We start from the raw sequence: 16,491 nt of genomic DNA, 5'->3' as shown, positions 1-16,491 counted from the left end.
AAAAGTATGTGCCCCCATCCATCACACCCATATAGGATGGTATGTTAAACAAGCTGTTGTGTGATGATCAGGGGTGCACATACTTTCTGCCATACAGTATAACTAACTAAATGTTTGGAATAGTACAGAACAACATCAAGTCCTGAGGTTCCCTCAGGGTTCCAACAGAAGAACCATAAAGGGTTCTACATTTTCAGTGAAAAATAACAGAACAATGATTTCTGGAAAATAAAAACTATTGATTTCATGATAAATTGTGTTACGATATATTTATAAACACTGTAGATATTATAGATTTTATATTTATTTTAAATCATTACAGGTTTTTACAGGCTGTTAAAGTTACATTTCTCCTTTTCAGTCCTTTTTTTAAGGTTTCTTGACTTTTGGAGCCACACTCGCACACACACACTCTCTCACACACACTCACACACACACACACACACTCTCTCACACACACACACACACATATACACACACACACATATACACACACACACACACATACACACACTCACATACACACACTCACACACACACATACACTCACATGCATGCACGCACGCACGCACACACACACACACTCACACACACACACAGTAACTGATGTGTATTTTGAAAACAGACAGCTGTCCTTTCTGTCACACACTTGATCTGCTTGCGTTCACCACATCCTGTGTAGATATGCAGATACACAATCTGCCCAAATATGGCAAAAAAAAAGCGCGCACAACGCGTGTGTGAACGTGGAAAAAAAAAAACAGACGTGTGAAAGATCTGATGACGCTTCAAGAAGAAACCTGACTTCCTGATTCTTTACACGCTTCGTGAGTTGAGTAAAATGATGTGTCGACTCTCTCAAATCAGGTATTTTAGGTGAAAGCTGAGAGCTGACTCGTGTGTATGAGCGTTTTCCTCATTATTAATTTTAAACACTTGGAATGCTGTTAGTCAAAAAGCAACCACAAAACAGACCAATGTTGAAGCATTGCAAAATTTGTTTTGTTTAAAAAAAAAAGGAAGTGAGCGCAAAGAGTCGACTCATGGGTGAGCTGAATCAAATGATCAAATGAATCAGTGAACAGAGCTGGAGCTTTTTACAAATTCAAACCTTCAAACTAACACAGAGAATAAGGGGATGAGTCATGTGTGCTGTTTGCTCAGATGTCAGCATCACAAACCCTGTTTAGTAAAATACAGTAAAATACTAAAATGTGTTTTTATAAACATGACTGTGTGTTTTTTATTTTTCATTTTTGGCTAAACTGATAAAAAAAAACAAAAAACTGATCGACTGATAAAAAGCTGAATATTGAGTCAATCTGGAAGTGAGTTAAAACATGAAAAGAAAAAAAAACCTGCAAGAACTACAACCTGAGCCAGTTATCTTCAGGTCAGAGTCACACAATGTACTATATACAGTCTCTATCATAATGATGTGTTTGTTTGTTTGTTTGTTTATTAAATCTGTATTTATCTAAGATACCTCTGTTAAAATAAATGATAAAGAAAATAACATTCGTTCATTAACTCATCTAGAAGAAATGAATATCGGCTTTAAAGATATCACTAATATTACAGGTGACTAATAATTTCTGATCTACATAAAGAATAACGAATTATATTATATTATATCTTATTATGTTATATTATTGCTCTATGATCCTACTTTATTTGTTGCTGTATAGCCACACGTTACTTTAATACCCATGATGCACCGCGGGTGTGTCCGTTATAACCCGGCGCTCACCTTGCTGAGCGGCAGGACGATGAAAGCTCCTCCTCCGCTGGCGTCCACGATCATGGCCACGAACTTGGGGTTGACGGAGCAGAAATTGCTGTCCCACGTCATCTGAGAGATCCTGATGTCATCGTAGCACTGGTCCGCCTTCACGGCCTGGCCGAAGACGTGCCGGAATTTACTGGTCCTCACGACTTTCCTGGACATGATGAGCTGAAGCAAATCTCTCTCTGTGTTCTGCACAAAGCAATGGGAAATATATTTACTTACATCACTTATTGTTATCTCAGCTTGCTTTCACATACACAGTGCTGAGTGTGTGAATGGCGTGATCTCGTCTTTGGTGCTTTAGTCATATGCAAACAACGCAAACATCTCACTCTGACTGTTTGTCTGTTTCTGAGTAAACTCAAGAATAATGTGAGGAAGTGATTCCGAATCGACTCACAAGAGGAAGTGAATCAGTCTAACTGACTGAGCCGAAGGACAGAGCTGTAGGACTGCAGAAATTCCATGTGCAAATGCAATGTGGACAATTGAGAACATGAGACTCTTTATAAACGTCTAGAACGTTAGCAGATCATGTGGTGAGTTAGTGATTTATATGCACACTTGTCAGCCTGTTTCTGACCAGTGAATGAAAGAGGGTTTTTTCGAAGATGTTTTCAACTCTACACACACCTCAGAATATGTTTTTGATTAATTTAATGATTGTGTAACCAAACAAATCAAAAGAATCAATTTCACTCTGATTCACTCTCTCACTCACTCATTTTCTACCGCTTATCCGAACTACCTCGGGTCCCGGGGATCTCAGGCGTCGTCGGGCATCAAGGCAGGATACACCCTGGACGGAGTGCCAACCCATCGCAGGGCACACACACACTCACTCTGATTCAGACTCAGCAAATTAATTAACAGTGTTAATTAGAATCTAGTCAAACTCGCACACTGTATTTTTGTAATCTGATGGAGACCTGAAATGGCTGGATAGTTTGTCACTGAGGTGTAAAAGTCTTTAGAACATTTAACCTTCGACTAAGTTAAATGGCCGCTCAGGTTATCATGAAGGAATACGAGAGGATGTGATGTGAAGTGATTAACCAAACCACGGGCTGTAATTCATTACAAACTTACACATTCGTGAAAATAATTTGATGATTGTAACCTAAACAGAGAAAGAGAACTTCAAGGGATTTTTGAAGATATTGAAGGGTTTATAGCTTCCAAAAAACAGTTGCCAAAGTTCTGCTTAGATCCTTAAGGGTTCCTTAATCCTCAGAGGAACAGAACAGAAGAGCTTTGAATGGTGGAACCAGAGAAGAGCAACGAAATGTGGTGCAAACAAAAAGTGCTGTGCAAAACTTTGCACACCTCCAACATTTACAGAGTGGAAAAGTGAATCTGTTGTACAGTTTATCTACAAAAAAATTCGACATTAATAGACGAACACGTTGAGAAAGAACGCATGAGGCTCACTTTTTTATTTTCATGCACAAAAGCAATAAGACAGCACTAAATATCTTGATGCTGGGAATGAAAATTTGAAGGGGGCACAAACTTTAGGTGCACTGAGTTGCAGTAAAACGAGTAAATTCTAGACCAAAGTGGGTTACTTTTGGAGGCACATGGACAGGATGAATGTATGAAGGTGTGCCGCATTGTGCACAACGTGCTGAAACTTACACCGGAAATGTCTTAAAAAGGAAACGCATGGTTCAAGATGACTGTCGTTAATGAGCGAAAGAATAAAGTGTAGAACAGAGCGATAATTTACTGCACATTTAACACCAGACAGTGACACAACACACACAAAGCTCTAATATCACTCATGACTTTTATCTTTTAGGTTTTTTCATTAGTTTCATTTAAGTTTTCATTCTGCTTCATCACAACTGCATGAAATAGAGGAAGGAAAGAGAAAGAGGATGATGGTGTAGTCTGTTTTTTTTGCTTTGCATCCTCGACTCTCTTTATGCTCTCTGAAAGAAGATGCTTGGCTAGTCACAGTGTTACGTGAGGTCTTAAAGATCATCTGGATATCAGAGAATGTGTGAAATTGTTTATGCTGTTAAATCATTCACATAGGAAACAATGTCATTGTAAATCCTGTACTTTCAGACAAGGATTTTTTTTATTTTTATTTATAACATCCACAACGTTAAACTACAGTTCAAATGTAAACCTGCAGCTAGAATGTTGTTTCGAGTGTATTTGTGAAAGTCTGTTCTTTTGAACAGACTTGTGAACCGAGTTCTATCGCCGCTTTACGATAGTTCTCACAATGTACAAGGTGTTAATGAAGGTCTGTGAGATTTCAGTTAAAACCACATCCTATTGATCAAACAAACAGATAACTGAGGCCTCCTCTACAGCTTCCTCACCTTAATCGCTCCTCTTTACAGTATGTACATCACGGTCATCATTTTAATTAAACTTTACTACGTGTTCCTCACATACAGTACTGCAGATACGTAGATGTGTTAATATTTTCATTCTAGCTCTATCATGAGGTTTATAGCATGTAGCTCGCTAAAGTTTCACTGCAGCTCTGACTTCAGACCTTCACATTAATATCATGGCATTTTTGAACACATTAACGGTTAGCGTTGTAGCATAACATTGTTTACCTTTAAATTGAGTATCAGATATCTGCTTATCGCAAAATGAGCCGTATTACATCTTAAACTCTACAGGATTTACCCCATTGCCTATTTTTTTTTTGTTCTTCATCCTGCACTCTCAGAAATAAAGGTTCTTTTCCTTGTCGACACGAGCACATCATTTCTACCTTTAATATACATTTGAACATCGTTAAGGTATTTATTTTTACCTTAAGGACTTCTCATGTAGCTTTAAAGCTTTTCTCACTTTAAAGGCAATACATGTATCAACATACACAAGGTGACGGAAAAGTTTACTCGCTCTAACACCTAGTAATATAAATATATTGACTGTTACATGATAATGATCTTTTACATGCACCTTTCAAGGTAGAACACACCAAGGGCTCTACAGTACATCTGGTGTTCCACTGTTGTACCATTTTAACAAACAACGCTTGCATCTTAAATTCCTATAAAATGTGCTGCTTTCTCTGTGTAACCGATCAGTACACGCAACGTCGTTTTCAACAGTTACCAAATCTCACAGATTTTCAATGTATCTCAAGTTTGTGTCTCATATATTTGTCCTAATAAGCGCTGAGGTTTTAGATGCTCTCACAGCCGTTCACCGTACCTGCAGCTGGAAGAGGGTCGGGCCGAGGTTCGGATCAGGTTCTGGTTCTGGCTGCTGACTGAGAGATGGTGAAGAGAGAGATAGACAGATAGATAGACAGAGAGAGAAGTGTGCAGGAACTGGGAGGTTTTCTTCTTAAACGGCAGAGGAAGTGAAAGTTTTATGTTGCAGATGAAAATGGGAGGCGTCTCTCTTTCTGTGTCTCAGAGACACTTCTGCTTTTCTTTTTTTCCTTTTAAAGAGTTGCTCGAGATGACAAAGGCTTACCATCTTCTTGGTGCCGTGTGCCATGTGATGCAATTTGTGACTGAAAAAAAAAAAAGCTGCAGTCGAGGCCAAACTCCGATCAGCATCAACACACAAAAAAACACACACTTCATGAAATGATTTATATGTAAACGTGTAGATATCTGAAGAGAATCCAGGAAGTAGCTGCACTCAGCTTCGTGTAGTTAAAGTAACCTGTAATACACAACATTTTGAGAGAATCTGGAAGTTTGGACCTTTTTTGGTCACATTGTGAACTTTACTTCACTTTTACTAGTCATACACGATCTGGCCTCCAGTCGGCTTCCAGTCTGAGGACCTTAAACACTGATGTTAGACATAAAGGCACTGGTTTTCCATCAACGTTCCAGTCTCTACCTAAAGGTGTTCGGTAGGGCCGAGGTCAGAGCTCCTCAACACCAAACACTCATGTTATTTATAGCTTTGTGCACAGGGGTGGTGTCGTGCTGGAACAGGAAAGGACTCGACATAAACTGTCGCCACTAAGCAGGAGGCAACATTAGTGTAGAAACTGGCGCATTAACATGTAGATTATAATCTGTGGCAGCGGTTTGATCAAGGTTAAAGTGATCAGGACTGTGGAAGAGAGACCATGTGAACTAAACATCTAAACTTCTCCTAATGATCCTGATGATGTTTCACTGTGGTGACAGCATGGATATCATACAGGTGTAGGAAATAACACAACATGCAGTTTTAGATCACACACACTCACACATACATACACACACTCTTAGTTACACTAATACACACACCACTATACACGCATACACCCTCACACCAATACACACATTCCTATACCCACACACACCCCTATACCTATACACATTAATATACACACACCCCATATACCCACACACACCCCTATATCTACACACATTAATATACACACACACCCCATATACCCCCCCACATTCTTATACCCACATACACCCCTACAACCACATACACACACACCATATCTACACACATTAATATACACACACACCCCATATACCCCCACACACATTCCTATACTCACACACACCCCTGTACCCACACACACACATCCCTATACCTATACACATTAATATACACACACACCCCATATACCCACAAACACACCCCATATACCCACACACACCCCTGTACCCACACACACACATCCCTATACCTATACACATTAATACACACACACACACCCCATATACCCACAAACACACCCCATATACCCACAAACACCCCTATACCCACACCCCTATATCTACACACATTAATATACACACACGCCATATACCCCCACACACATTCCTATATCCACACACCCCTGTACCCACACACTCACACCCCTATACCTATACACATTAATATACACACACCCCATATACCCACACACACACCCCATATACCCACACACACCCCTATATCTACACACATTAATATACACACACCCCATATACCCCCACACACATTCCTATACCCACACACACCCCTGTACCCACACACTCACACCCCTATACCTATACACATTAATATACACACGCCCCATATACCCACACACACACCCCATATACCCACACACACCCCTATATCTACACACATTAATATACACACACACCCCATATACCCACACACATCCCTATACCTATACACATTAATATACACACACCCCATATACCCACACACACCCCATATACCCACACACACATCCCTATACCCACACACACCCCTATACCCACACACACCCCTATACCTATACACATTAATATGCACACACCCCATATACCCACACACACCCCTATATCTACACACATTAATATACACACACACCCCATATACCCCCACACACATTCCTATACCCACACACACCCCTATAACCACACACACCCCTATACCTATACACATTAATATACACACACCCCATATACCCACACACTCACACCCCTATACCTATACACATTAATATACACACACACCCCATATACCCCCACACACATTCCTATACCCACACACACCCCTGTACCCACACACTCACACCCCTATACCTATACACATTAATATACACACACCCCATATAGCCACACACATCCCTATACCTACAGTATACACATTAATATACACACACCCCATATAGCCACACACATCCCTATACCTATACACATTAATATACACACACCCCATATACCCACACACACATCCCTATACCCACACACACCCCTATACCCACACACACCCCTATACCTATACACATTAATATACACACACCCCATATACCCACACACACCCCATATACCCACACACACCCCTATAACCACACACACCCCTATACCTATACACATTAATATACACACACCCCATATACCCACACACACACCCCATATACCCACACACACCCCTATATCTACACACATTAATATACACACACACCCCATATACCCACACACATCCCTATACCTATACACATTAATATACACACACCCCATATACCCACACACATCCCTATACCTATACACATTAATATACACACACCCCATATACCCACACACATCCCTATACCTATACACATTAATATACACACACCCCATATAGCCACACACATCCCTATACCTATACACATTAATATACACACACCCCATATAGCCACACACATCCCTATACCTATACACATTAATATACACACACCCCATATACCCACACACACCCCATATACCCACACACACCCCTATACCCACACACACCCCTATACCCACACACACCCCTATACCTATACACATTAATATACACACACCCCATATACCCACACACACCCCTATAACCACACACACCCCTATACCTATACACATTAATATACACACACCCCATATACCCACACACACCCCATATACCCACACACACCCCTATATCTACACACATTAATATACACACACACCCCATATACCCACACACATCCCTATACCTATACACATTAATATACACACCCCATATACCCACACACATCCCTATACCCACACACATTAATATACCCACACACACCCCATATACCCTGCCACACACCCCTATACCCACACACACCTATACAAACACACACCCCTATAACCCACCCCCACCCCACACACACACATATACTTCTACACTCCACTATGTAAAAAATATAATAATTGTATTTACTGTCATAATAACAATTAATCTTAAGATCAGGAAAGCCAGCACATGCATATTATAATAAAATATTATTTAAAAAATACAATATTTCTCTATGAAACCGTGTGTGCTGTAGGTCTGTAGGTACAATTTATAGATTTCAGTAACAGCATTTCAGTGTAACACGACTGCAGCACAGTGATGAAAGTAAAAAACAATGAAACAGCAAGTCACATTTGTCAAAGTCAATGCAAGGAAGGAGTTTTTAGATTGGAAAATTCTCTGCATGTCATTTTCACTTTCAAGCAGTACTTGGGAAAGATGTCCTGCTCTCAATATCTCTTCATTCTGCTCCTGGGCTTTTAAATATTATACCCTGAAGTCTGTTTCAATCAAGTCCCTCACTGATGGGGTTTAGGACACTTTCTGAACACGGTGAGATAAACTTCACTGTGTAAATCATCACTGTCATGAGCATTAGCTAAGACAACCTTAACATGAAGCTGGAGTGATATGGAAATCAAACGCTCACACATTCAGTGTGACATGGCGCCCTCTGGTGCCACCTACAGAAACTGCAGCAGGACCACAGTAATAACTTTGTGATCAGAAACATCACTGGACCTGAACACTTCATTAGACAACGTACATATCAAAATGTCATGTGAAAATACAGAGCAGTGAAGCGGTAAACACTAAACATTCTTAAAGAACCGCTTCTGAATAAAGTATAGAGAGCAAGAGACTCGAATTAGTGACGCTGTGTGTTTTTAGCAAATTGCTGTGGAGTAAAAGGAATAAAAAGGAATAAGGAATAAAATACTTGGGGATGTGTTGTTTTAGGAAAAGAATCAACTTCAGAGTTAGAAAAAGTAACTCTGCTTCATCACACCACCTGAAACAGAACACCTCAAAATAAGTGTTTCATCCTTAACATCTACATGACAAGTGAAAAAGTCGATTTGTTTCATTTCATAAATAAGAGGCATAGACAAGAGGTTAACGCTTCAAATACAGTCAAAAAAGGTCACCATTTGTGCTCTAAGAAAAATGTTCTGGAGATCTTTTGCTCTTCACACTGTGTTCAAAGCTGTTGGTGTTTAGTGTGTGATTTCTCACTCTGTTTAAAGCTGTTGGTGTTTGGTGTTTAGTGTGTGATTTCACATTGTGTGTAAAGCTGTTGTGTGTTTGGTGTTTAGTGTGTGATTTCACATTGTGTTTAAAGCTGTTGGTGTTTGGTGTTTAGTGTGTGATTTCACATTGTGTTTAAAGCTGTTGGTGTTTGGTGTTTACTGTGTGATTTCACATTGTGTTTAAAGCTGTTGGTGTTTGGTGTTTAGTGTGTGATTTCACATTGTGTTTAAAGCTGTTGGTGTTTGGTGTTTAGTGTGTGATTTCACATTGTGTTTAAAGCTGTTGGTGTTTGGTGTTTAGTGTGTGATTTCTCACTCTGTTTAAAGCTGTTGGTGTTTGGTGTTTAGTGTGTGATTTCACATTGTGTGTAAAGCTGTTGGTGTTTGGTGTTTAGTGTGTGATTTCTCACTCTGTTTAAAGCTGTTGTGTGTTTGGTGTTTAGTGTGTGATTTCAATGTTTAAAGCTGTTGGTGTTTAATGTGTGATTTCACAGTGTGTTTAAAGCTGTTGGTGTTTGGTGTTTAGTGTGTGATTTCACAGTGTGTAAAGCTGTTGGTGTTTAGTGTGTGATTTCACACTGTGTGTAAAGCTGTTGGTGTTTGGTGTTTAGTGTGTGATTTCACATTGTGTTTAAAGCTGTTGGTGTTTGGTGTTTAGTGTGTGATTTCACATTGTGTTTAAAGCTGTTGGTGTTTGGTGTTTAGTGTGTGATTTCACAGTGTGTAAAGCTGTTGGTGTTTAGTGTGTGATTTCACATTGTGTTTAAAGCTGTTGGTGTTTGGTGTTTAGTGTGTGATTTCAGTGTTTAAAGCTGTTGGTGTTTGGTGTTTAATGTGAGATTTCACACAGCGTTTAAAGCTGTTGGTGTTTGGTGTTTAATGTGAGATTTCACACAGCGTTTAAAGCTGTTAGTGTTTGGTGTTTAGTGTGTGATTTCACACTGTGTTTAAAGCTGTTGGTGTTTGGTGTTTAGTGTGTGATTTCACAGTGTGTAAAGCTGTTGGTGTTTAGTGTGTGATTTCACATTGTGTTTAAAGCTGTTGGTGTTTGGTGTTTAGTGTGTGATTTCACATTGTGTTTAAAGCTGTTGGTGTTTAGTGTGTGATTTCACACTGTGTGTAAAGCTGTTGGTGTTTGGTGTTTAGTGTGTGATTTCACATTGTGTTTAAAGCTGTTGGTGTTTGGTGTTTAGTGTGTGATTTCACATTGTGTTTAAAGCTGTTAGTGTTTGGTGTTTAGTGTGTGATTTCACACTGTGTTTAAAGCTGTTGGTGTTTGGTGTTTAGTGTGTGATTTAACAGTGTGTTTAAAGCTGTTGGTGTTTGGTGTTTAGTGTGTGATTTCACAGTGTGTAAAGCTGTTGGTGTTTAGTGTGTGATTTCACATTGTGTTTAAAGCTGTTGGTGTTTGGTGTTTAGTGTGTGATTTCAGTGTTTAAAGCTGTTGGTGTTTGGTGTTTAATGTGAGATTTCACACAGCGTTTAAAGCTGTTGGTGTTTGGTGTTTAATGTGAGATTTCACACAGCGTTTAAAGCTGTTGGTGTTTGGTGTTTAGTGTGTGATTTCACAGTGTGTAAAGCTGTTGGTGTTTAGTGTGTGATTTCACATTGTGTGTAAAGCTGTTGGTGTTTGGTGTTTAGTGTGTGATTTCACATTGTGTTTAAAGCTGTTAGTGTTTGGTGTTTAGTGTGTGATTTCAATGTTTAAAGCTGTTGGTGTTTGGTGTGTGATTTCACAGTGTTTAAAGCTGTTGTGTGTTTGGTGTTAGTGTGTGATTTCACAGTGTGTTTAAAGCTGTTAGTGTTTGGTGTTTTGTGTGTGATTTCACAGTGTGTAAAGCTGTTGGTGTTTAGTGTGTGATTTCACACTGTGTGTAAAGCTGTTGGTGTTTGGTGTTTAATGTGAGATTTCACACAGCGTTTAAAGCTGTTGGTATTTGGTGTTTAGTGTGTGATTTCACAGTGTGTAAAGCTGTTGGTGTTTAGTGTGTGATTTCACATTGTGTTTAAAGCTGTTGGTGTTTGGTGTTTAGTGTGTGATTTCAGTGTTTAAAGCTGTTGGTGTTTGGTGTTTAGTGTGTGATTTCAGTGTTTAAAGCTGTTGGTGTTTGGTGTTTAATGTGAGATTTCACACAGCGTTTAAAGCTGTTGGTATTTGGTGTTTAGTGTGTGATTTCACACTGTGTGTTAAGCTGTTGGTGTTTGGTGTGTGATTTCACACTGTGTGTAAAGCTGTTGGTGTTTAGTGTGTGATTAGTGTGTGATCAGCTCCAAACACTTTCTGTCTGTTAAGAGAATTATTCAGCACAACACCAGAGTCAAGAGCTTTAAACCTGGACGCATTCACAAACTCTAAGCATGTGCCGATTAATATTTAACGTGTGTAATCATGTTATTATGTAAATCTGTCTATTAAATTATCACCAGTGCACGTGTCAGGACTCATCAGTTAAATATTGATGGGTTTTTCACTCACCTGTTACATTTAGCCTTAGAAAGAAAAAAGCAAAAGACACTGTTCAGAAAAATAAAGTTTATTGGTCTTTAAACATGTCATGTTTTATTTATATATATATATATATGTATGTATATATGTGTGTATATATATATAAGGCTGTAATAATATCATAACTTAAAAATGATGGTGATTTCAACATCGGCACATGCCTAGTCATTACTACGCTCCATACGTCTCAATCTACATGTTTGTATTATGACATCACACAGTTATAAATGATCGTTATAAAGTTATGCCGCTTTGTTTGTTGTTGTTTTTTATCTGAAATGCCCGTTTTTAATCCCGAAACACATTCAAGTTCCACACCTTGTCTTTGTATACGCTTTATATATTAATGTGTATAAAAACATATTAGTGTGTGTGTCTTGTGCACACTGTATGCATATACACATATCTACATGAACATATTTACATTATTCGTTGGGTTTTGATAATGATATTCACATTGATACAAAGCCCTTAGTTGTTAAAAATAAAAGTAAAAAATAAAACTGTAAATAAAAGAAACAGTACAGTTTGTTGTGGTTGTTGTATTGCCTCCGTTTCATCACACACGCACACACACACACACGTATGAAGCTGTAAGCTGGACTGGTTTGTGTAGTGTATCAGTGTTAATAATTGTACTACACATGCTGGGTGTTAAAGCGTGACAGCGTGAGCATGCGCTGGGTTTTAGTTCGAGCTCCTGACGGATGGTCCACAGAGAGAGCGAGCCTCAGTAATCCACAATAAACTCAACAAGGTTCATTTTAATCATTTTCCATCCACAAAATCATTACATTTACCGTGCTGACTGTGTTGCGTGTGACTTTTCACTATTATTTATAACGTGGATAAATCGGACATAGAGGGGCTCTTTATCTGCTTCACTCGTTTTGTTTCTAAATCCATCAGTTTAACTTCAGTGTTCAGCTGATTGATTTTTAAGCGTTAAGCTGAAGTAGCTATTTTTAGCCTAAAAGCTACACTAAGCTATTATTTTCTGCTTTATACCTGATCACAAGCATTCAACAGACGTAACGATCGTGACTGAATAACGGCTGCATTTTAAAGTTTCTTCATTAGTGGTTAATTCACTGCTATATAAATAACAATAAATAAAACAATGTTTTTATTGTTTGCCCCTCAGTGGTACTTCACTGTCCAATCAAATGTTGAAGACTAATTTCTCTGTGATCGTTTCCTCTATTCCGCACTCGCTGTGTAGCTGCCTTCAGCTGTCTAGTTTGCATAAACATGTGCGATTGGCTGCTTAGTATTAATGATATTAATGTAATGTAATGTTTATAATAATTTCTCATATATACATATATTTAAAGACTAATCCCCGCCAACCAGCTGACTCGACTTTGTTTCTGCTCTCATGCCTGGCTAGTTTTAGCAGAACTGTTTCAATGAGGCTGGATTATGTTAGCTGTATGAACCAGCATTAATGTATCCAATGATATGGATGTAAGCACTTATGGACGCTCTGGATAAGGGCGTCTGCCGAATGCTGTAAATGTAAATGCTAATGCTAATGCTAGCTCGCTGCGTGGAATCCGCTCAACCCCTTCACAATGTACATGTTCTGTGATGGCAAAGAAACAGGAAGTAGCTCTGATGAGTGTGTTAGGAACTTTCAGTGTGTAACGACATTAATCAACGACTCTGAATCTTTTATTTGGCTATCGGTATATAAACGATTCATGTGTCTGTTAATAGCTAACATGCACTAACCAACTCGCCCCTCCCAACGTCCCCTCCCCCACCCACTCCCGCCAAAACTCTGAAGTGATTTTCACTCAATAATAGACATCTTTACACATGCATTCAAGTTATTATTGTTGAAATATATATTACATCTAAATGAACATAAAGTAGAACGTAAACAGTACATGTGATATGAATAACAAACAACAACGCTTGTCCAAAAAAAACCCCTACAAAATAAATAAATGAGAATGAATGCGAAAAAAAATGTGTGCTAATCACAGTGCTGATGAATGTTGGATAGGACGATGCTAATGGCTTAGCAAAGTGAAGAGATTCACTCGTCCTTAGTGTTCTTTAGCTTCTTCCCCTACAACACACCAGAAATCTAACCAGGATTGTGCAGATTTTTGTGTCAGCAGAATGTCTAGAATTTTGTATCTCTGGTGGTTTTTTTATCCAAAGCTAGCCAAATGAAGGCCAGGAGCTTAAATGGCACGTCCAATCAGACTGATCTGATCTAATCTGTGCAATCTAAATATAAATCTACGTTTAGTCATCATCATCGTCATCAATACTAAACCTATGAGTACTGGCAATTCAGTGTTAAAAAATCCTTTAATGCATAGATTTTCCACTTATTACTAATAATTTTATTTAATAATGATCGTTATTGGTATTAAACATTCAAAAGTCTTCCAGTGTGTTATATTTTCTGCTGTATCGCTCGCTCGAGATGTAAACTTTGGTTTAACACCAAACAGACACTTGCATCAGAATACTGCTGATGATTTTGGCAAATAAACGTCATACACCATAATTATCTCGTCTAAACCGACCGGCTGTTGCTTAGAGGAAAAAGTCAGCTGACGTGCAAACAGCAAATCAGGAAATTTTAAAATCAGAACCTTTCGTAATCGTATTTGGAAAATAAAATGAATCTAATTTAATAATTCAATAAATAGTTTTGTAATAATCTGAGCATTTTTAAATAAACAAACAATAAATATATTGAAGTTAGTGGGCAGATTATTATTAGGAGTCGTCAATAATCTACTTATAGAGTAGAGTAATCTACTTAGTCGAGTTATATTTACTAGTAATTTATTTGAAATGAATAAAGATTAAATTGATTTCCTATAAAAATGGAAGAGATCCCGTGAGGTCCAGTGTGAATGCTGTGAATTTATGATGAAGATATAGTGAAGATATGTCAATATATCAATTTGTCTAAAGTTTGTAACCATCTGGTTACATAAAATGTGTTGTTTACTGAATGTCCTGATAAAAGACTAACGGACCTGTACAACTATAAACTATAACGATACCACCAAGTTTTTTTTTTAGGGCTGTTATCACGTATGTTATCAGTTTCTGACCATTAGATTTAATAGAGCGAGAAATAAAGACAGACTTCTCCGTCCAATTAGCATTAAACAATATGTGTTCGTCATCAGGTCCCAAACCAGACCGGAGAAGAGAAATACAATCATTTGCATAAACGCAGCTGATTGGCTGAGATGATTTGCTACGGAAGCCGAGCTGCTTTGTGTTCCACGACGGTATTTGTTTCAAGTACTTTTTTCGTTTTGATCCACTGCTAAGGTTTTGTCAGTAAACAGCTCTGTGTCTGTATTATAATTTAACAAACTAGCGTCACTGATGTGATCAAAAACAACAAAACTTAAATCTGCGTTTGCGGTAAAATATAAGCAGCTAGTTTTAGTGCACTGCTGTAGCTATTAGCTATACAGAGTTAGCATAAACACAAGTCATTATAAAGTCTACATGATGACATGCTAACTGAACAGGTAGCGTGTCACCATGTGAGAAAGAAAACACTCTAAAGTGCTGAACGTTACACAAAACAAAAATGCTACTGAGAAAACAGAGAATTTTGTGCATCTTGTTTGGCAAATACAGTCGTTCCTTTTGTAAATTCTCTTCCTCGGTATTGTAAAAAGCACCATAAACCTTGTAAACCTTATAAACAGCAAACAAAGGAGGAGTGAGCGCTTCTCTTTGCCTCGGATGGAAGAGAAAGACAGGAAGTAAAAAAAAACGGATGAAGAAACGTGATGATAAAATAACGAGAAAGGAGTGAGAGGTGGATGTGTATTTAAATATATATATATATATATATATATATATACATATATATATATATATATCTGTATATATATATGTGTGTGTGGACTTCTGAACAATTGTAGTGCAGTGTGTTTGTGTGTGTGTGTGTGGCCTCAGAGCAGAGCGTACATTACCAGAAGCCATGCTTTCCACCAGCTGCTGCGTGCGATGAGTGGCTGTGCAATGCAAATGCGCGTTGTGCGATGCAAACATTTTCCCCGAGCCTTCCGGCTCCACTGCACCTCAGGATTTTCCATACATGAAAATAAAAATCATCAGGATTCCTAAAGTTAATGCTCTGAAGGCTGGTGTGAAAATATATATATGTATATATATATATATAATATATAATATATATATGTATATATATATATGATAAATGCCATATTACAGAGTGTGTACGCAATCGGTTGGTCTCCTGTGGCAACTCCAGGTGTACGATCTTGCATTTGAGGTCACGGTCAAACCGAAGCCTACGTACGTCACCGTCTTTCACGACTTTACCATACGAGCGTGTTCCTGTAGCCCATCCCCCACCCCCACCCTCCAAAACAATTAAAAAGTGAGGTCAGAGGTTAAATGTTGTTACAACATCCCCCACCCCACCACACAATTACACTCCCCCC

The 16,491-nt window shown here is 38.5% G+C and overlaps 1 protein-coding gene across 2 annotated transcripts in view; it reads right to left on the bottom strand.

The window, feature by feature from the left end:
* coro1a (coronin, actin binding protein, 1A) overlaps positions 1-5,137 on the bottom strand; it is a 9,625-nt gene extending 4,488 nt beyond the window's left edge. The window contains exons 1-2 of one of the 2 annotated variants that reach the window (XM_060891920.1): positions 4,982-5,137; positions 1,751-1,978 (exon numbers count right to left, since the gene is read on the bottom strand). In XM_060891920.1, coding sequence (XP_060747903.1) covers positions 1,751-1,948 — 198 coding nt within the window. In that variant the 5' untranslated portion in view covers positions 1,949-1,978; positions 4,982-5,137. The remainder of the gene's footprint in view (positions 1-1,750; positions 1,979-4,981) is intronic. The other variant, XM_060891919.1, reaches the window with a different exon arrangement.
* Between the last annotated feature and the right edge of the window lie 11,354 nt (positions 5,138-16,491).

Source organism: Tachysurus vachellii, chromosome 18 (genome assembly GCF_030014155.1).
Source record: "Tachysurus vachellii isolate PV-2020 chromosome 18, HZAU_Pvac_v1, whole genome shotgun sequence".
Classification (NCBI taxonomy): Eukaryota; Metazoa; Chordata; class Actinopteri; order Siluriformes; family Bagridae; genus Tachysurus; species Tachysurus vachellii.
This window is presented reverse-complemented; position numbering and strand designations above follow the sequence as displayed.